Source organism: Lepidochelys olivacea (assembly GCF_965140295.1).
Source record: "Lepidochelys olivacea isolate rLepOli2 genome assembly, chromosome: 7".
NCBI classification, from domain to species: domain Eukaryota; kingdom Metazoa; phylum Chordata; order Testudines; family Cheloniidae; genus Lepidochelys; species Lepidochelys olivacea.
Window position 1 is genome coordinate 115,632,896 of NC_140417.1, and position 21,591 is coordinate 115,654,486.

The window sequence follows — 21,591 nt, forward strand, 5'->3', positions numbered from 1 at the left end:
AATTTTAAACAGATTTATTTTTTAAAAGAATGTATCAGTACTTAATTTTAATAAATCCTGATTTAAAAAATAAACCTGATTCTTTCCTTTGTTAAAAATCATTGATTTGCTTCCACACTGTACATTGTTAAACTAATGGGAGTAACCTAGCGAGATGGCAGTCACCATTATTTTAACAATGTCAATGACAATTGCACGTAGCATGTAAAATAAAAGTAAAAATAACCAGGTTACTGGACAAAGATTTCTGAAGATGGCATTCTGGACATTAAACATGGTGGCTTAGGGAAGAGGTGTTCATATAAGTGAAAATGTGTTTATATTTTCAAGATCAGGCAAATGTAATAAAAATAATGAACTACAGTATCTGAATGAGTAACAAAAATAAAGAACACAATCTTCGTCTCACCAAGTTGTAAATTTATAGTACTAGAAGGGTATATCTTTCCATATTCTGTAAGGAAGCTAAAAAGGAACAAAATTAAAATAAAAACCAAAAATCTCTGTAGTCTACAGGTGCTCCATATGGGGGGTGGGGGTGGGAGAGGGGGAATGGCATCAGAGTTGAGACCAGCCCAGAGAAGACTTTTCCCAAAGTTTTACTTAGCAAAATGCAACATATGAACTGTGTGATTTCAGAAAAAATGCAAACATACCAGTTACCTATTGATGATATTGATATTCAGGCTTATCATCATCCAGTTGAAAATATACAAATTTGATGCACATTCTTATCTGGCAAGCTCGTCCTATCACCATTAGTCTAGCTGCTGAGTCTCACTCATTTAAATGACAGACAGCCTAAGCATGAACCTACAAGAAAGTAGCAAAGCTTTTCAGTTTAAAAAAAAAATAGAAAAATGGATTTACTTTCAGAAATTATGGACTCGATCTTTACCTGGTGCATATCAGCATAGCTTCAGACTTTAATGGAGATATGCTGATTTACACCAACTGAGAATATGACCATATGTACTTCAATCCTGACTAAAAATTAAATTTCACTAAATTCATTATCGATCGGACAAACTTGAATGTTGGAAAACAGTTGATATTTTAAGACTCCCTCTTTTGCATTACAAACATCAGGGACTATGACAAAGTAAATGTTTCTTGCAGATGTGGAAAAATGTTAACTTCATAAGATGACGCTACAAGATTCTGAATATGTACTCTAGTTGGACTAGCACAGAAGTGAACACTAGAGAAGTAAGGGTGACATTACAAGCCACTCTGCCGTTTCTCTATTAAGCGTACAGTTTTTCAAAGATCAATTTCTCTGTCTGGGTTTAGGGCATTCCCACTGCCCCCATCAAAAAACAGGTATTTATGTAACCATGGCTTGGACTCTGAGACTCAAGATGTAAAAGGGCACCAAAGTACTGTACTTGAATGATGATCCACCACAAGAGCCCTTATGATATTGACTTTACTTGGAAAAGCATGTTCTTCAGTACAAACAATGTTTTAATGTTAAACTTTGTTCTTTTGTGCAAATGGAGGAAAACACTGTCCGCCCAACAGGAAGTAGAGGTGAAAGAAAAGTACAAAAACCAGCAAGATTTTTAAAAAATGTTTAAGCCTATCAAGTTTTCCACTTAATGTAAGTTGTACACAAAGTACAGTCCAACAAGATCTAATGCTGTGAAAATTCCACGGTACCCACTTAAGAAAAATCTATTAAACACATAAACACCAGCTAAAGGGAAAACATCTCAGGACTAATAATCAAACTCAAAGAGAAACCAAACTTGATTTAAAAAAATTAAAAACCAACCAACCAACCTACCCTAGGAAAGGTATATGAGTGCAATGTAACAAGGTCACAAGTTTAAAAGTGTTTCTCTGTATCTGAAAGAAAACTGGAATTTTGTCTCTTGCTTTGCCTTCTCTTATTTTATTTAGGTATAATAAAGTTGCAATGGAATACAGATGCCTTCACATGTCCCCAAATTCCAGCCTGATAAATCACTTCCTTAATTCAGCAAAACATTTAAAACATGTGAGCAGTTCTATTAAGTCAATTAAACTATTCATAAGTTTAAAGTTAGGCATGTGCTTATGTACATTGCATAAAATGGGCCCATACTATGGTAGTGAGATAAATGTGTTGTAATATAAAAGCAAAATAATGTAAACTCACTGAGAAAATTTATCTTTTTATGTTGATGGGAAAAACACAAGTCTTTGGTTATCTGCAAAATGCTTAAAGAGGTAGCTTCTGATCAACACAAGTGCTTAAAAGGGCTTTATAGTGAGTAAATTGGAGATGCCCATTTCTGCAAAGGGCCTCAGTCTCCCCACCAAGATTGTGCTGGTGACGTTACCAAAAACACAATACAAATTTATAGAAAGAGCAGACTGCATAAAGTCCATACAAAGATTCCACTTGACATGTGCAAGCATAACATTGGGTGGAAAATGTGAAATAGAATCATTTAACGTTACAGCTTGGTCCAAAGGGTTTATCATTATTTAGATTAAAAAAGACAAATTAACAATGAGAGCATCACCCACTGGAGTGCAATGTAATCAGCTAACATTTTTTTGATCTGTATGCAATAAAAACTGAGAAGGAAGAGGAACAGGAGGGAAACAAAGAATATAAAGAGAATAAGACAAGGCAGTAACACAGAAGAATAAGGCAGAGTGAGAAAAGGAGGGAATGCCACTGCACACTAGCTTGTAAAATGTGGTCCTTCAGTAATTCCAAAGGGGTTCCTTATGCTATGACAGTGTCATGGGAGAACATGTCTAGACTGCTATTCATCAAGACTGTTGAGTTTAACCCTATTCTATAGGTAGATGTTAAAATCTTATTATTGCTCCTTCACTGAGGGATGATGTGGATCTTTTCAGTATCTCAACAAACTTTTTTGTATAGGGCAAGAGCTGTGAGACCTTCAAAAATAATAGGATGAGATGAGAGACCATTCTCAAATACCCCACTGCAGCAAAGCACTTAAACATGTGAGCAACCCCAAAGAAGTCAATAGAAGCTGCTGGAAGCTCCGTCGGGCCACTTATATAGGTGTTCTAAAAAAGGATTTAGGAGCCTAACTTTAGGCTCCCCCTTTTAAGTCTTGACCTAAGTGTTCTGTGTACCAGGAAACCACATAGCTAAATCTCACAGATTGAAGGATAATTAATACCGTTGCAGGTCAGACAGATTTAGTACACTATTCTGTCATGATCTTTTAAAGGTTACAGATGACTGTCCTCCACAAGAAGGCAAACAAAATTCATGAACAGTTCATTCAGTTACTGAAAGTCTACACTGAGGTCTTTATGGTGGGGAAAATCATGCCGACAAGAGTGGAGTCTAGGGACAACTGTCCTTTTCAGGATTTGGATTCTACCCATGAAAGACAAGTTCAGTTATTCCCCATTACTTCAAATTTCCTGACGAGATTGTTTTTTTCGGTAAGTCCTCTACAACATGCTAAGGTAAGTTGTTTGTTTTTATTTTGTTTTTTTTTTCTAGTGGAATGAGTGATGCTTAACTCATGTAAACTGATTAAAGGAGTTGTTGAGACCACTGTAAGTTAAATTTCTCCACTGTTACGCTCATCACTTTAGATTCTCCTCCAGTTTACTTTGTACCTGCAAGAGCTGTTGATCTAGTACAGTAGGTGACTGGTAGAAGGTTGGGAATCATTAGTGAATGAATGAGTGCAGTAGAACATCTGCATTTAAAGACAAATTGTATTCAGTAAGTGAAATCCTGGTGTCTGCTACTCCCCTTCCCACCACCACCACCCACTTATATTTGAGATTGGTGGTTAATAAATCTAGTGCAATACTAAAGAGTAAGGAAAAAATGGGAGCAGCCTCTCTAGCATTACTTTTGTTTTGGAAAGGGGATCTCAGATCACTAGCAGTAATAATGGACAGTAATTTATTATTGTTTCTCCGCCTGCCTCTGTTTGTCTTTGTTAGATTAAGGCCAGGAACTGTATTTACTATTGGTACATATAGCCTTAGCATAATGGGCCCATATTCTCAGCTGAGACCTCTTAAGCATATAATATAAATTATTACAAGCAGATTAGAATATAAACCATTTTAAAAGTTAACAATGCTGTTGTAGGAAAATGAAGTTATTCAATAGTTTTAACCAAAAATAATATTTCTAATTTAACCAGTTACTTCAAGAGCTTTGCCATGAACACCCACAGAATAAATTACAATGCATCACCACTGACGGTGGTTCATCATGGAACCTGCAGTCTTTGCAAATACTATTAGCAAACAGGTTTTGAAGTCCACCAAGGAAAAGCAAGGTGCTACAGTTAGTGTTTTGGTGATTCAGGAGGAGACCCTATTCCTTATAAGCCAGTACTAAATCAGTCTCCACAACAGAACAGATCAATGCCTTAAAAATAATTTTTTAACAAACACAATATATGCTGGGTTCAGCTAGCTATGAATCAGCAGTTCATAACTCATGAGTATTCTGATAAATGCCAGTTATTTGTAAAAATGATCATGAAAATTTTGCAGATTTCATCATGAATGATTATTCATCCAGAAATTCACACTGGAAGTACATTATTCACAAGTTTCTCTTCTCCTGTTTAAAATGTTTTATTCACCCTATCAAGGAAAAAGAAACAATACCACACACTTCAGGTGACTGGCCTTAGCCTGAAAATTAATTGCCCAAATCATTCAGCAAATCTTCATGAATAACGGATAGTTATTTACTCAGGTAAAAAAAGTGTTAAACTGATGTCATTTTTTAAAAATAATTCAACCAGATCCAATCCTTAGCATGGCTCTGTTGGAACCATCCTACTACAAGTTCCACAATGTTGAGGTCCTGAACAACTGGGGACATTAACATATCTATAGCACTTCATGCATCACATAAGACACTAGCCCTGGGATCCTGGCCAAATTTGGATAGTTACTTTTTTCCATATAAAATTTTCTTTGGACTATCACTTTGGGTCTGATATCCTTCACTTTTTGCATTAATGGCCCAATTCAAAATCTACTGAAGTCAAAGGAAAGATAAGCATTGACTTGAGTGGGCTTTAGATCTGCTATGAGATGTTAAACAGCTGAAGCAGTGTACCCAAAAGATGGCTAAGCTTTCAATGTATGTGAAATACTGCCATCCTGAGAAGCATCACTTTTACATGGTAAAGAAAACAGCGGATTTCATCCTCTGAATAATGCTACTGCAGGAAAAAAAAATATCAGAGAAACTTGTGAATAGACTTTTTCAAACAACAAGCATTCAAAGATTCTCTAATGGCTCAGTCTCCAGTACTGCATATTTAGATTGAAGTAGGCCCCTATCAAGATCACAGTCCCACTGATGTGAAATCATGGCCCCACATAAGTCGATGGGAGTTTTGTCACTGACTTCAATGGACTCAAAATTGTAATCAAGGTCTCTGCCTCAAAACAAAGCAACCAGGGTACTTAATGAATACAAAAGTTTCTTCCACTTTTTAAATATAAGTACATTTCTTTCTATCTATTTTTATTGGAGTCCAGGAACAAGTACAGACGGCGGCAAGTGGGAAGGGGGCACGCAGGAGTAAAGAATGGGCAAAAGGAAGGGAAAGAACTTCATTGGGCGAAGTAAGAGAATTGGAGAAAAGAGGAGGAAAGTGAAGAACAAGCAGAGTAGGGAGGAGGGGAGCACTGAAGGTAGGGGGAGTGGGGATGGCAGCAGAGAAACTGGGAGAGGGTGGGAGGTGACTGGGGCAGGCAGCCAATTAGCAAAAAGAAAGGAAATGTCTAGAGCCAAAGTTGTAGAAAAGCATTTTCTTGACAATCAGCAGCAAGAGGCTGAGAAGATATTGGGGAACAGAAGGCAAGGGGCACAGCTGAGTCAATTCCTACCCTGCTGCTGCTACTCTTGGCTGTTACTAGGTAAAACACATCTCCTCTGGGTAATAGCTTTATCCTGAGAAGTCTTACTCTGCTTTCCACAGTACATGAGGCTGAGGCCCGATACTCGCAGAGAGGATATCTCATCACCACCTCACTCTCACCTAGAATCTGGATGGAGGCAGAGAGCTTAAAGTTTTAGAAATGAAATATATCGTTTCCAAATCAATTTCTTACACAATAAACAGATTTTAATAGAAATCAGCCTGCAAAGAAAATGTATATATGAAACATGAAATACCCCTCTGAGTAGAAGAAACAGGGATCATGAAAAAGCTCTTTCTAACAGTGACTGAGAGCTGCATAAAAACTCATTTCACTGTAGAAACTTTGGATTAAGATTTCAGTAGAAAGATGTTCTTCAGGGATATCAAAGAAACACCTGAGAAGGAGATATTGGTTTATGCACCATAACTCAGAAGCCCCGTTTTACTAATGAAAGGTTTTACATATAGTATTCACGTACACATGTCTGAATAATTCATTAGAGATGAAATAGGTGGATATTAAGTGTAAATATCTGGGACAGGAGTAGGTTTTTAGCACGAGGAATTGGAAATTGGGGGCCAGATTTTCAAAACCTGGCTTTCATTTTTACATTTGCAATAATTAATTTCATTTAGATATTTGTGAACCTGAACACAAATCAGATGCGTGGATGCCTAAGTGATCTTAATGGCTCCAACAAAATTGTGCATCCATAAAAGTAGAAGCCCATTTAAATGAGGCTGAAAATTTAGCCTTACCTGTATAACTGTTAGGATGTGTGATTAAAAATGGGTGTTATAACAATTTAAATCTTTCCTATACTGAGTGACCACACTTTATTTTCGTCTGGCTTAAAGTGTTTGATCACAGTGATGTTTAATGCATGCTCTACCTAAACCCTGCATTTGCAATGGGATGGACTCAGTGTAGCTGGAGATTTTCAGCTTTAACTTCTGTGATACCACATGTTTTACTTTTACTCACATACATCTAATTTACCGCACTAAAAATATACTTTGAGAGCAGAACCACTTCAGAACTCTGGAGGAAGAAGGTCCATGAGGACAGGGATTCATGGTTCACCAGGAAAGGAGTAGTAGTCCAAAGTTGTCAGATAACATCGTGCACTGATGGGCACATCACATCACTGAATAGTTCAAACTCAGCCAGTCACAACTGCAAAGAGATCCACTGCAGTTAGTTTAAGATAGTACCTTGTTCAGATACACATTCATGACACACAGGTTGTAATGCCAACAGCAGCTCTCTATAAACATTCTATTCATTTGAATGGAAGATGTGTGTTTAAATGTCCTGTATTGCTTGCAAAATCTCAACCATTAATAGTATGACCCTATTTACAGGACCGATGGCACACCTTGAAACACATCCTACAATTGAGAGAAGATAACAGAAGAGTAGGAGAAGATGCTGGGCTTTGACTTTGGGAATGGTATTTGAAACAAAGACAGGTCAAAACCTTGATTTACTCACACACCAGGAAAGAACATTTTGTAACAGAAGAAGGATGTGCTTTTTATGATTGCCCTTCCAAATTCATATGGAAATGAATTATTGCAGGCTGGCCTCTAATGCATCTGAAACAGTTACATAGGAAGGCCACATCTTAGGAAAAGTTTCTGTGGACCCTCACTCACTCATAATTCCGTGGACTACCTCTCTTCCCATTTAGGATTATGTAACACTCCTTTGCTTACTACAAAAATTGTTTACATAGAAAATAACCCTTAGAAAGTATTTCATATATTTTTATTATTTTTAAATATGCTTTAGGAGGTAAAAGGGGAAAGTTAGAACCATATAACCACCTAGCTTTCCATGAACTGCTAGCAATCCACTGACCACAGTTTAGTAATCACTGATCTAAGGAAACAGAAAGAGAAATTCTGGTCTTCTTAGTATGGCAAGTCAGTGATAAAGCAGAACTTCAATGCTACATTCAGAGCGTAACCCTAGAAGAATTGGTATAGTACATAATTCTAGCTCTACACATTCTCATTCAGTATAGGCTAAATCAGTCGCTAACAAATATAGCTAACACAAATGAATGAATCAAAACAATGAGGGCAACCCGACACTGTGAAACTACTGATTTTATGTTTTAACCAGAGTTTTAAATGATCACCCTCACCTTTTATAAAACCAGACCACTAGGAAGTGTACTCGCTGGCAATGCACTTCGAGATGGAATTGACGTTCCTGGTCATGATCATACAGATTTATATTTTACAGGCTCATGAAAGTCCAGAACACTTGTCAACTATATTTGCATTATGTGTCCTTTGGATTTCCAAACATTAAATAGTACTGCAAACTTCTAATGTAAGTAAGGTCTGAAACCTAGATTCAGATGGAGCTTCGCCATGGACAGATTATTCTTTATAGTAAGTTTCTTTGTGAGTAGGAGATATGAAAATGGTCCAAAGTTTTGAGATTCACTACAACGAATAAATCTCTTTCACTTAGAGTATAAACCTTTAATAGCTCAGAGGACTTGAGATGCATCCAGAGACATACCAATACATTCAGTAATCACCATTCATGGAGAGAAACTCAGAAAGTGCACTGATGTAGAGAGGGGTTATGGTTCACAGAAATCACATCTACGGAGTTTTGTGAAAGAACCTCAGGCTCAGGAAGAAAAGGAAACCACTTACTGATATCTTTAACACCGTTTCATCATATGAATTTGGATAGCATTTAGTGGTTGTACTTGCTCTGTAGATTTTCATGATACATGGTAAAAAGAACAGGAGGACTTGTGGCACCTTAGAGACTAACAAATTTATTAGAGCATAAGTTTTCGTGAGCTACAGCTCACCTCATCGGATGCATACATGAAGTAAGCTGTAGCTCACGAAAGCTTATGCTCTAATAAATTTGTTAGTCTCTAAGGTGCCACAAGTCCTCCTTTTCTTTTTATGGATACAGACTAACACGGCTGTTACTCTGAAACATGATACATGGTGAGGTCTAGATTAGAGCTGTCGAGCAATTAAAAAAATTAATCGCAATTAATCGCGCTGTTAAACAATAATAGAATACCATTTATTTAAATATTTTTGGATATTTTCTACATTTTCAAATATATTGATTTCAATTACAAACAGAATACAAAGCGTACAATTCTCACTTTACATTTATTTTTATTACAAATATTTGCATTGTAAAAAACAAAAGAATAGTATTTTTCAGTTCACCTAATATGGGTATTGTAGTGCAATCATGAAAGTTGAACTTACAAATGTAGAATTATGTACAAAAAAAACTGCATTCAAAAATAAAAAACAATGTAAAACTTTCACACCACCTACTTCACTCAGTCCTACTTCAGCCAATCGCTCAGACAAACAATTCTGGTTACAATTTACAGGAGATAATGCTGCCAGCTTCTTGTTTACAATGTCACCTGAAAGTGAGAACAGGCGCTTGCATGGCACTGTTGTAGCTGGTGTAGCAAGAAATTTATGTGCCAGATGCGCTAAAGATTCATATGTCCCTTAATGCTTCAACCACCATTCCAGAGGACATGCGTCCATGCTGATGACAGATTCTGTTCAATAACAATCCAAAGCAATGTGGACCGACACATGTTCATTTTCATCATCTGAGGCAGAAGCCACCAGCAGAAGGTTGATTCTTTTTTTTTTTTTTTTGGGGGGGGGGGGGGGAAGGGCGGGTTGGGTTCTGTAGTTTCCACATCTGAGTGTTGCTCTTTAAAGACTTCTGAAAGCAAGCTCCACATCCCATCCTGATCAGATTTTGGACGGCACTTCAGATTCTTAAACCTTGGGTTGAGTGCCGTAGCTATTTTTAAAAATCTCACATTGATACCTTCTTTGCGTTTTGTCAAATCTGCTGTGACAGTGTTCTTAAAATGCACGTGTGCTGGGTCATCATTCGAGACTGCTATAACACGATATACACTTCTACCCCGATATAACGCGGTCCTCAGGAGCCAAAAAATCTTACCACGTTATAAGTGAAACCGCGTTATATCGGGGTAGAGGGATTAGAGTGTAAAAGAAACAATGTGCTTTGAAATTTTACAAGGAAAGATATTTTTATTCCTTTAGGATAAAAGTGGTTGTAAACTTGCGAACTAAATCATTTTTGTTAGTAGGGGCAGAGGTGCTCAGGTGGGGGGCACGGGAAGGAGGCAGGAGCCAAATGAAGCGGCGGCGGCAACAGCAAAACCGCCCAGCCGAGGGAGCACGCAGCAGCCCCTGTCCAGGGTGTGGGAGGCGTGGAGCCGGGGCTGCAGCACCGACCCGTTCCCTCGAGCCGCAGGCACCCAGGCTGGGGCCTGAACTTCCAGCCATGAACCACCCCCCACCCCGCTGCACTGCCCCGAAGATCTGAATTGACACCTATTTCCCTTGGCCCTGGCCCGTCACCCTTAACACACCACTCAGAGCAGCGTGTGAGAGCCAGACAGGCTAATGTGCTGATCCCCCAGAGCATGCAGCCCCGCCCCCCAGAGCGCTGCTTTACCGCATTATATCTGAATTCATGTTATATCAGACTGCGTTACATCGGGGTAGAGGTGTATATGGCAGAATGCAGGTAAAACAGAACAAGAGACATACAATTCTCCCACAAGGAGTTCAGTCACAAATTTAATGAATGTATTATTGTTTTTAATGAGCGTCATCAGCATGGAAGCATGTCCTCTGGAATGGTGGCCAAAGCACGAAAAGGCAAACAAATGTTTAGCACATCTGGCACGTAAATACCTTGAACTCTGGCTACAAAAGTGCCATGCGAACGTCTATTCTCAGTTTCAGGGGACATTGTAAATAAGAAGCAGACAGCAGTATCTCCCATAAATGTAAACAAACTTGTTTGTCTTAGTGATTAGCTGAACAAGAAGTAGGACTGAGTGGACTTGTAGGCTCTAAAGTTTTAAATTGTTTTGTTGTTGAGTGCAATAATGTAACAAAAAACCCTACATTTGTAAATTACACTGTCACGATAAAGAGATTGCACTACAGTACTTGTATGATGTGAATTGAAAAATACTATTTCTTTTATCATTTTTACAGTGCAAATATTTGTAATAAAAATAATATAAAGTGAGCACTGTACACTTTGTATTCTATGTTGTAACAGAAATCAATACATTTGGAAATGTAGAAAAACATTAAAAAATATTTACTAAATTTCAACGGGTATTCTATTGTTTAACAGTGTGATTAATTGCAATTTTTTTAATTGCAATTAATTTTTTTGAGTTAATCACATGAGTTAACTGATTAATGGACAGCCCTAGTCTAGATATTAATTTCAGTATTCTCTTTCAGAAAGCATTTAGCAGTCAGGAAGGTCTTGCTGAAAGCTATCCAACCACGATGGCCTCACACGAGGTTTGAGCTAGTTCTTTTTTTTCCCCCCACTGACACAACACATTACTGACTACTTGCACTCCAATTACTTTTCTGAAGATGAATTAAACAAGGCATTTTGAACTTTTGCACATCCAGAGAAGCTATCCTGCTTGCAAAAGTTATATATAAAGTTGGATAGAGAGAGATACACTCCCAAATTATATAATTTCTACAGGGAAGAGCAGGAAACTCTAGAATTCAGTTAGGATGCAACTAAAATTTGACCCTAAGGAGTTATAAAATGTATTCCATTCAAAATTGGAAAAAAAGTCTCCCGCCAATCCATAGGAAGAATCTACCTGCTTGTCTCCTCTTTACCAGGATGGCGAACAACAATGGGGGGAAAAAAAGGTGCAAATCATTTTTTTCCCCATTGATCAACAGAAAAAATATCCTTGCCGGGGGCAAGTAGAATTTACAAGTCTGTCAGCCATTATTATGTCTCATCCTAATTATTACAGACAACACTGAGGCCATCAAGAACATAATCCATATAAGAAATGGTTTCTTTGCAAAAATCATATGACATGAGACCTGTGTGTAGTTTGAATCATGTGAAGTACAGCTCAACACATTTAAATGACTAAGAAGCAATTAAATAGAGCTTGGACTGAATGTACAATTGCTGTGCTACTACATCAACACTCCAACACTTGTTAAGTTAGGAATGAATCCCTATTAATATTTACGGTGAAATGCATCCCAGTACTAGTGATCCACACTACCTTTGGCTTTACTAAAGTTAATTGGTCATGGGGTGCCATTGGGGCCACCTGGAATATGGCAAATTTAATCCTTAATCATTCAGAAGGTCTCCCCATATATTTAATTTCCATAGGTCACAACCTGTAAATTCTGAAGTCCTAACAGTTGATTTCAGATTGGATCCTAGCTAAGGTGATGTATGTTGCCTCCTGTTGAGGATCCAGTACCCTTAGGTGCTTACCCACTGAAAGATGGAAGTCAGAAGGAAGTTACACCCAATATTTCTTGGCCTGTATTCCCAAATACATGAATGACTGGAGAGGTAAACAATTTAAAGAGACAAATGACAAAAAACTTCCAATTTATGGCAGTTGATTTAACATGTGGCAATAAGCACCCTGTATGAAATTTGCTATGCGATCTCAGATTAATCCTTAGCAGATCACAGGAGGTTTAATACAGTATAATATATTTTGGGGTTTTTTAATGCTATGAACTGCCAATGAATATAACAAAAATATTTTATAGAGAGTCCTAAAATGGATTTGAACTACTGAGTATTTCAGAAGTGAAAGTAATCTGACTTAATTAGAAAGGGCTTCATACATATTAAAAAAACATAATACACTGGACATCTAATGGTTGTCACCTTCTCCTTTCATCATCATGGGAGATCTAGGTCTGAAAGCCAATTTAGTGATAATCGGGGTTCAAAAATGGAGATTTTGTACTTTTGTGGCAACACTACACAGAATGATTATACCACAGCTCCACATGTGTGTAAAAAGTTAACTCTTATATTGTACTGAATTAATATAATTTTATTATTTCCCAAAATCCTCATAGTCAACACTGGGAAAATTTACTAATCTTCTTCCCACAACAAGTTGCAGAAGAAAATTGCATTCCAGTGATGCTAATACTTCCAAGTGAAAATGCCTGTGCAGCTTATAAAACAAAAACTGCACCTTAGATCACAGAGAGGGATATATAGGGACAGCGGGTGTCAGTTGGTGTAAGTCCAGGGAAGTCAATGAAATTATCAGTTTACAACAGTTGAGGACCTGGCCCATACTCATATATACATATCAGAGATGGCCATGGAGACATAGGTAATGGAAGTTAACAGGATGGCTCTTTTTAAGATACCATATTCCAAAGGGTGGGAGGAAGGAATAAACTACTTTCACCTGTAACTGAGAGACAGCAATTCTACATAGCCTTTGGTTGGGAAAAAACATGATAGGATAACAAAGCAGAGAGCTGAATTTTTAACTCATTAAAACAGTCCTTCTCAACAAGAGTTGTGGTCACTGCTAGGACGTTCTGAGAACTTACAGCAAAGCTACCTTTACTGATATGGTGTTCATTTCCATTTTTCTGACCTCTTCATGAGTAATTACTTAATTTTCCCTTTCACATATGGTATGTTGCCAACTTCTTTTACATTATTTTTCATGTCACTAAGTCCAGAATAATTTAAATGTGGACATATTAATTATATGTTATTTACAATAACAACACAACAGTATTTACCTTTACAAGGGTTAAACTTAGTTTACCTTTTAAATAATACATACTGGATTCTGTAGGATACCAGCATATATCAATTAATTAGAATCGTCTCCCAGAAAATTATTTTACTTTTAAAATATAAATAGACATGAAACTTTCCATAATTTTGCATAAATGTATTCATAAATTAAGAAGATTAGACTCTGGGGGCTTAGTTATTGTTGCGTTGTTGTTAAAACACTGATAGGTATAATTTAATGAAGCCATTTTGAAAGTACCAATTGAAAAGAGTTACTATCAGTAATAAAAATAATAAGTTAAGCTTTGATTTAGCCTTCTTTCCTTTGAATCTGTAAAAATTGAACAAAATAAAGTACAATCTGCTACCTACATTATATAAAAAAACCTGAACAATCTGTTGCAGAATCAATTTCAAGAAAGTTGAGTTGGCAACCTTATTATTTATTAGTCTCTAGTTAATATTTATTAAAATTTATTTAAGATTTATTAAAATAATTTTTACATATATCAATAAAAGTAAAAGACGAAAACAACTAGAGTCTACAGTGTGTGCTAGCAATCATTGCGGGTGGGTAAACTGACAATATGTAACTGCACATTAAGACAAATGTAGAATTTAGACAAAGTATTCCATCTCTTTTCAGATGTATACTTTTAAACCTCAGGAACTGTTTTCAGTAGATGTCATGCCTTTTAACTTGAAAAAAGATAAGTGCAAATAAGCTCCCAATTGTCTCCCCAATATGTAAACCACATCTCGGGCTGCTGTCTCTGCTTCGCCTTTGAAGTTTCCCTGAAATGTCATGTGTTGTGAAGACTGCTGTGCATAAGCAAGACAATTTGCTCACTCTCAGAATTCTTACCGGTTTCCACTGCTATTTGGTATCCAGCCTCTAGTCTCCGAGATGACCTTTCCAGCCTCTCTGTGTTATCGAGCAGATGTGCCCTCTGAAAAAGAAAAAAAAAAAAAAAAATCAGACTGCAGTCTACAATGTTCTCCCCCCCGACACTTTTTTTAATTATGCTTTCATATGCCAAAACATAAAAATATCTACAGATATTTCACAGAATAGCCTATTACAAGCACCATTGGGAGAGGCAGGTTCTGTGATCAATCATAATTATGTGTACCAATCATTTTGTTTTGAAAGAGTGAATATGTGCTTCATTGTTATTACATGAGCACGCTGATCAAATCTAGTGCTTCTGTTATATATGGGCACTGCCTGAAGATCAACTTCAAGATTTATTCCCCATTTTATCATACATAAGCATCCACATTTTCTACTGAACAATAATTTCACAAATCATCATTATTATTGCAGGTGGTAATTTTTAATATTAACAATTTTCAGTGGAGTATATTTCTACATTGTCTGTATTACTATGGAAAGTACTACTGTATAAAAACAAAATTCTACTCTTACAGAATAGTAAACAGCAGATATATCTTTAGGACTGCTTGATATAAACACATACAGCAACAAAACACTGGTGTCTATAGCTAAAGATATATACCAAAACCCTTTAAAAAGGTACATGCTTGTTTATGTACATAAAGAGATTTTTTTTTATGAACTCCAGCAAAAATATAACACTGTACACATTTTTACAATAATTAGTGATAGTGCAAAGGTGAAATGATTGTTTTCACTATTTTATGGTCCACCCATAAACCACTCTCTTTTTAGAGTACTAATACTAAACTAGTTCTAGTCAAGCTGTCAAAAATATGTATAAACTAATCAGACTCCTGCTTTCACCAACCCTTCCTTCACCCCAAAAAACAATTTTGGTATGTGTCAAAAACAACTCCTACAACTTTGCCTTGTTGACAGACGTCATTAAAAAAAATATCGAAGGAATGCTTTCTGATGATAATAATAAAAAGGAGGTGCCATACATATTATCTGAGTGGCTGTCTACCGAAACGATCTACCTTGCTCTAATGAGCCCCTATGGATCTTGGGAGATGCAAGCTGTATTGACATGCACACTTAAGCTAATACACCTAGACCAATGCCTCCAAGCTCTAGCAGCCAGGGATGCTGACAGAATATCTCGCTTCTATCTTCAAAGAAAGGAAGTGATTAGTATGTTATCATTACCATTCAAAACGTGATTTTCCTATTCCCTCCCGGCATAGGTGACACATCTCTGAGATGCGGCCAGACGATCGAGGCAGCTAAAGCCACATCAAAGCTTGCCTTGAATTTTTTTTTTAAATCATTAAAACAATGCATTTAGATCAGCACAGATAGGACCCAAAGTGAAGGTCAGGAAAGCTGCAATAACAGTCTATAATAATTAATAGAGTCGTCTAATACACAGTGGATAGGTTAAGCGTAAATTGCACAAAAGCCTTTACGTTCATGGTGGGCAGGCCACCAAGAAAAAAAAAAGAAGCACAAGCACTTAACATTTAAAAACATAAGTTACAGTGTTCTAATTGAAATCATAATGGCAGCTAGAGTGGTGCGTGTTCTTAGGACTCCTGGCCAATCTAAATAATTAGTGTTAATTTTATGTAATTTTTTTTTTTTTAAAAAGGTAGCTTTTCATAATAGCAGCCTCTTTTTCTCTATGGCTCATACACCCTGTTTAAAGAAATGTATCTGCTTACAATGCAATTTGTAAAAAAAAAATTGTATTGAGACTCAATTTATGTTAGTTTAAACTTTAAAAAGAATGAGCCATATCTGTATAATAATGTGTCAAAAATATTTTCCTTAAGAAAGGAAAGCTGAGATTATAGGATCAGCAGAGATACTTCGGGGTTTAAAAGATGAGAATTCGAAAAGTTAAGAAGAGACACTTCAAATACTGTAGTTACAGTCTCCAGGACTCAGCACAACCCACAGCACCTTCTAATCACAGGAGAGTTATTTAGTGTTGTCATATGCTTAAAATTGAAAAGCTTTTTTGATCTGATGAAGTGTGCATGTGAGGAGGAAATCAGAATTCACATTGTATGCTGTTATAATTCAACTCACTTATCCAATCAAAAATGCGAGTATTTTAGTGTGTGTTTGTATACAGTTGATAAGAAAAAATTATACTGAAAAAGCAATGCAAGACACCCGAGTCCAGCCGAGCCCTACTCTAAGCAATTAGAACACTAGAGTATTGTGAATTCAGAGCTAACATGAACTCAGTGCTGCGTTTTACCTCTGATTTCAAAACCTTTGCACCTAAGTCATTCTACAATAAAATCTAATTTTTGTTCTAAGGGATGGTGTTATTTACATTCTGTGTTTGGTTTTGCATGAATACCGTCCTTTTGGTCATGAAAGGCAATGAACTACAGTAGCAGCTGATGCTTTCAACTCCTTCCCACCCCTCCCCAAACTCATTCTCTCACACTATCCCCTACCCTTTGTAAGGTGGGTAGTAAGGTCTGTCTTGTAGCTTCAGAAAGAGCCTCCATCTGGAGTTATATGAGGAAGTTTTGCAAAGTGGCATGCTATCACTAGAGATTTAATCATTCCATGTGGGCTGGATTCAAACTGAGATTTCAGACACTAAAAAGACAGAGCAACACAGCCTCCATAGAATTCTGTGTACTGCATGTGTGTTAGAAGAGAGCCTTGGAATGAGAGGAAGTGTACTTTTTATTAACAAACAGTATGGCAAATCACAATTTTTTTTTAAAATCAGTTCATACCTCCTAAGGAGAACTATAATTAGGGAAGCCTTGATGTTTTACTATGTGACTAGTTTAGAACCATTCCTGAGTCAATGCTTCATTTAGATTCCAATGTGCATTTCGCACTCAACATAAAATACAACCACAATTATAACCTATTGTATAGATAGAACACAAACTTAATACATTTTAAATTATTTCTCTGTCAATTCAATCACAGTCTATCCAGAATTATAATTCTTTAATTGGATATATACTTTGGTGGCTCCCAGAACATGCAGTGAGATGACAAAAAAGGTAACTGATAAAACTTACAAAATAATGAAAGATGAAGAAATTACTCGTATGTCATACAACGTGATTCATTAGGTTGCTATACAAAAGGATTTAAAGTCTCAAAGATTTGATTAAAGACAAAGGCATGGCCTTGTGCAACAAATGCTGAATTACCTAATTTGTTGGAATGTGGTTGTTTTAATGTTCATCACTATTATTATACAAAATGTACTATTTAAGTGGCAGTTGTGCTCATAGTCTGCATTCAATTTTGAAAGTATCTTGCAAATGGTCAGTAACCTTGTTTATTAAAAAAAACATGATTTGTTAGCAAAATGCTCCTATTGCAGCCTTCTCTAAATCTACACACATATGCACGTCTACGTGCTTCCATGAAAGGGCTCGGCAAGTGTGAGTCTAAAGAACTATCCTTTGCTACAAGTCATTTCTGGTCTTAATAGTCAGAAATCACATTATTAGAATCCTTGCAACAACGTTCTTATCTGTTTAAATACAGGGACTATAAAGAAAATATTAAGGAGGGGAACTAGGTAGGGCTTTCACTTTGTCTCATATATTTACTTTGTTTTTAAGCTTTCTTTTTCTTCTCATTATCAACTAGATCCATTTTGGACTGGGAAGGAGAGACAAGCAGTGTGACTAGGACACTGGTGAAAGATTCTTTAAAAAAAATTAAAGCCTTGTTAAATCAAGAACTCCCCTTTGTTGCTATTGATTTGGTTAGTTCCCAGTTCTCTCCCATCATCGCACCTAGAACTTACGATAAATACTTTTTCCAGAGTGTAATGTCCATTATTGATTTGTCAGTTCATCATCATCATCGTGTTGTTCAGTCAGAAGGTAATAAAGACAAGACTAACATACCATACGAAAATGTCAATACTGTGTTTAGTAGGAGCTCTCTCTAGGAGTCTACTCAGAAATTTGGCCTGCTAGCAACTATGACTCTCCTAAACCCTTCTTGGTAGTAATTAGAAAAAAATAATAAAAGCAGTGCAAGTACCTGCTTTTGCACATGCCCCCCCCCCCGCACACACACACACACACACGCACACCCCAACAACACACTACAGTGGACAGCATCTTTAGAAAATACACAATAAAATTTCAGTAACTGACCATAAAAAACTTAGACTTCTGGCTCTAAATATTTATGAGCCATTTCCTAAGTGAAAGGACAGGTACTTCAGAATACTGATCTTTCGTGTTACACCTACAGATCTACCACATACACACAAATAAATAATAAATATTGATCTGTGTGTTCAGGTCTACTTGTACTACATTTTCACTGTGTATGCAGTGAGTTCATACAATAGGTATTTCAATTGCTCTAAACTAAATTCATTGCACAGTGAAGTATTACATATGTTTGATAGTGTTACAATATAGGTTTTCATCAAAGCAATGCTTACATTTACAATACCAATGTACAAAAGTATTTACCCCATCAAAGATTTTGTGATGCAAACAAGATTACTACTACACGTGATCTGATCATGATATTCGAACAGATCAAATCATAGTTTTTTTTCCCTTCTTTTTCCAATGCCTTTAAAAATTCTCTCTGCTATCAAAGAATTTTAATTTCTAAGGTTTGATCTAGGGAGTCCCATGTAAGTGTATAGTGTATAGGGGGGTGGGGGGGAGAGGAAACACATAACAGTGAATATTTTTAAGCAATGTAATCAATATTTTTGCTTTGTGTAGATTTCCCTGCAACAATAACAAAAAGATCTACTTTCAGATTTGGAAACTCAGCTTTAAAGGGAAAGCTAGACAACAAAAAGCAAGAAAGTACTCACCTCTTCACGTAATTTTATCAACTGCAACATGAACGCACAAAAAAGATAAAAAGGAAAGAAATGGCAGGAAAGAAAGATCAGTTGTGTGACAGGATACAGAATTAACATTGACAATTTATCTGTTTACATGTTTAGCATTTAAAAATCACAGACAAACACATTAAAAGAACCTAAACATAGACTACATGCAGAGTTTTTTGAACGAATAAAGATCACTTTCTCACACTGTCACATTAAACAAAGAGAATAGTGTGAAATTCTCTTTTAAACCACATCTAAGACACCATCATGAAATAAAGGGGAATGACTTCATAGAAGTCTATATTATAAAGAAAAAAACAAGTTTACTGTTCCTCTCTTCTAAGATTGTACAGCTGAAGTGGTTTTGTATATACAAGTTTTCAGAATGTTTTCTGTATTTTTTTAGTTGTGACAACTGGTTTCTTATTTTACTAACAGATCTGACTTATTAATAGACTATAGTATCTTTATAGTTTGTCACTGGTACACCAATTCATATAATTCTCATTCAGAATGTAAATGCATTATTATTATTGAACCTATTATAGCAACCTTTTTTCCAGTTAAAAACAACCCAGCTTATGTGGGTTAGTGTAAGAGAATACTTATATAGTGCACAATACATTTAATAATAGGTAAATGGAATAATGGCTATCATGAAACATGATTTATTTAAAAAAAAATCCACTTTGCATATGCATTCTAATTCAGGATCACTATATTTTATATATTTTTAAATAAAGGTGTGTTCGTAAATCAGTCCAGTTCACTGCAATCTACCTTTTTAACACTATTAATACCATTGTATTGGCAGGACTATTTAAAAAAACCCAACTAGCTTGTATACCAACTACACTGTAACATGTATCTCTCAAAATGGAGAGCGATCCATTAGTTTGTTGTACTAGAACAAAATAGTACAATTACTCACAATAAGTGTATGCAAAGGGATGGTCTGTATGAAAAAACAGAGCTTTCTCACCGATTCCAGTTGAATTGGACAGTGACAATCTCAGTCTATGCTCATATTTCATTTACAATTTCACAAGACTAATATTCAACTTCTATATAAGATGAGAATGTTTACAAATACTGAGAATCTCCAGCAAGAGAGACGACCAAAAATAAAAATCCATTGGTTCCCTAGTATTTCATATGGTCGGTCTAAAATTAAACCTATACTTCAACCCATTACCAAAAAACAAGAGACAAAAGGTTACTAACCATATAAATTAGGAGGGTAATTGCAGTAACTTAAAATGAAAGATAAAGGAAACTTCCAAGAATTTGATATAAAGAAAACCACACTCTTTACCCACCAAACCACTTCTTAAAATCAAGTACTTGGCCTAGCATAAATCAGTCTCTCTCTCTCTCTCTCTCTCTCTCTCTCTATCTTCCCCCCCTTCCTTCCCCAAAAAGGCAAACATTACGTCTCTTTAGAAAGAGATGATCTGGGAGTTGATCACATAGCTATCTTTTCTTTCTGAGGTCACCATTCTTCAGTTGACTATGATACTTAAAGGGCCAAAGTTTAAAACTACTCTCCTGCAATAGAGCCCATTTGGGGCATGCCACCCTGCTATAATCAGAGAGAGTTTCAAAACGCTGCACATTTGTTTTTTCAATAGGTTCCAAACAAAAAATGTTCTATCTTGTTTGTGCTGCATGGCTGAATTTAAGCTCTGCATAGGATTTGCAGCTAAGCTAGGTAATGGGAGATTTTTTTTTAAATGTTGTCTGAGAGATATTCATTCAAATTAACAAAAGATGTATTTTTTTGCCATCTAACAATGCACTTGAAGGAAACATATTGCCTTTTTAATTTTTACGTATGTGTTTTTATTAAGCTTGCTGCTCAGTTGTAAACAGCATTTAAATATATACTGCCACCATTTTAGTTTATGATAATCAGCATATTTTTGAAACAAAGATTTTTTCCCCTCCCAATACGGAATTGATACAAGAGGTAATCTGTTCCTTTGTAGGCTAAAAAAAAAAAAAAAAAGAAAAAAAATCTGGTTTATGCTGGTTTGAACCAGCGGAATCTCTTGTGGCTAAGCCTTCTGCTGTGACTAAAATCAAAACGGCGCCGCAGTGTGTGTGTGTGTGTGTGCGTGTGTGTGCATCTGTGAGGCGTGTCACGTGACACAGAAAACTACCCAAGTTTTTTTGAAAAAACTGATAACGCTACTGTTGTCTCTGTCCGCATACAGATAACGAATAAATGCTGAACTCTATTAAACGCCCTTTACACATTATCGTGGGTCGAACACGC

The 21,591-nt window shown here is 36.3% G+C and overlaps 1 protein-coding gene across 9 annotated transcripts in view; it reads right to left on the bottom strand.

Annotated features, from left to right (window-relative positions):
• VTI1A (vesicle transport through interaction with t-SNAREs 1A) overlaps positions 1-21,591 on the bottom strand; it is a gene marked incomplete at its 3' end in the record, with an annotated part of 343,356 nt that overhangs the window by 243,899 nt on the left and 77,866 nt on the right. For 7 of the 9 annotated variants that reach the window (XR_014712499.1, XM_084635044.1, XM_084635043.1 and 4 more), the window contains exons 5-6: positions 19,293-19,313; positions 14,408-14,492 (exon numbers count right to left, since the gene is read on the bottom strand). Coding sequence is in view for 8 of the 9 variants with exons in the window: in XM_084635044.1 (XP_084491170.1) it covers positions 14,408-14,492; positions 19,293-19,313 (106 nt within the window). The remainder of the gene's footprint in view (positions 1-14,407; positions 14,493-19,292; positions 19,314-21,591) is intronic. The other 2 variants (XM_084635045.1, XM_084635048.1) reach the window with 1 other exon arrangement.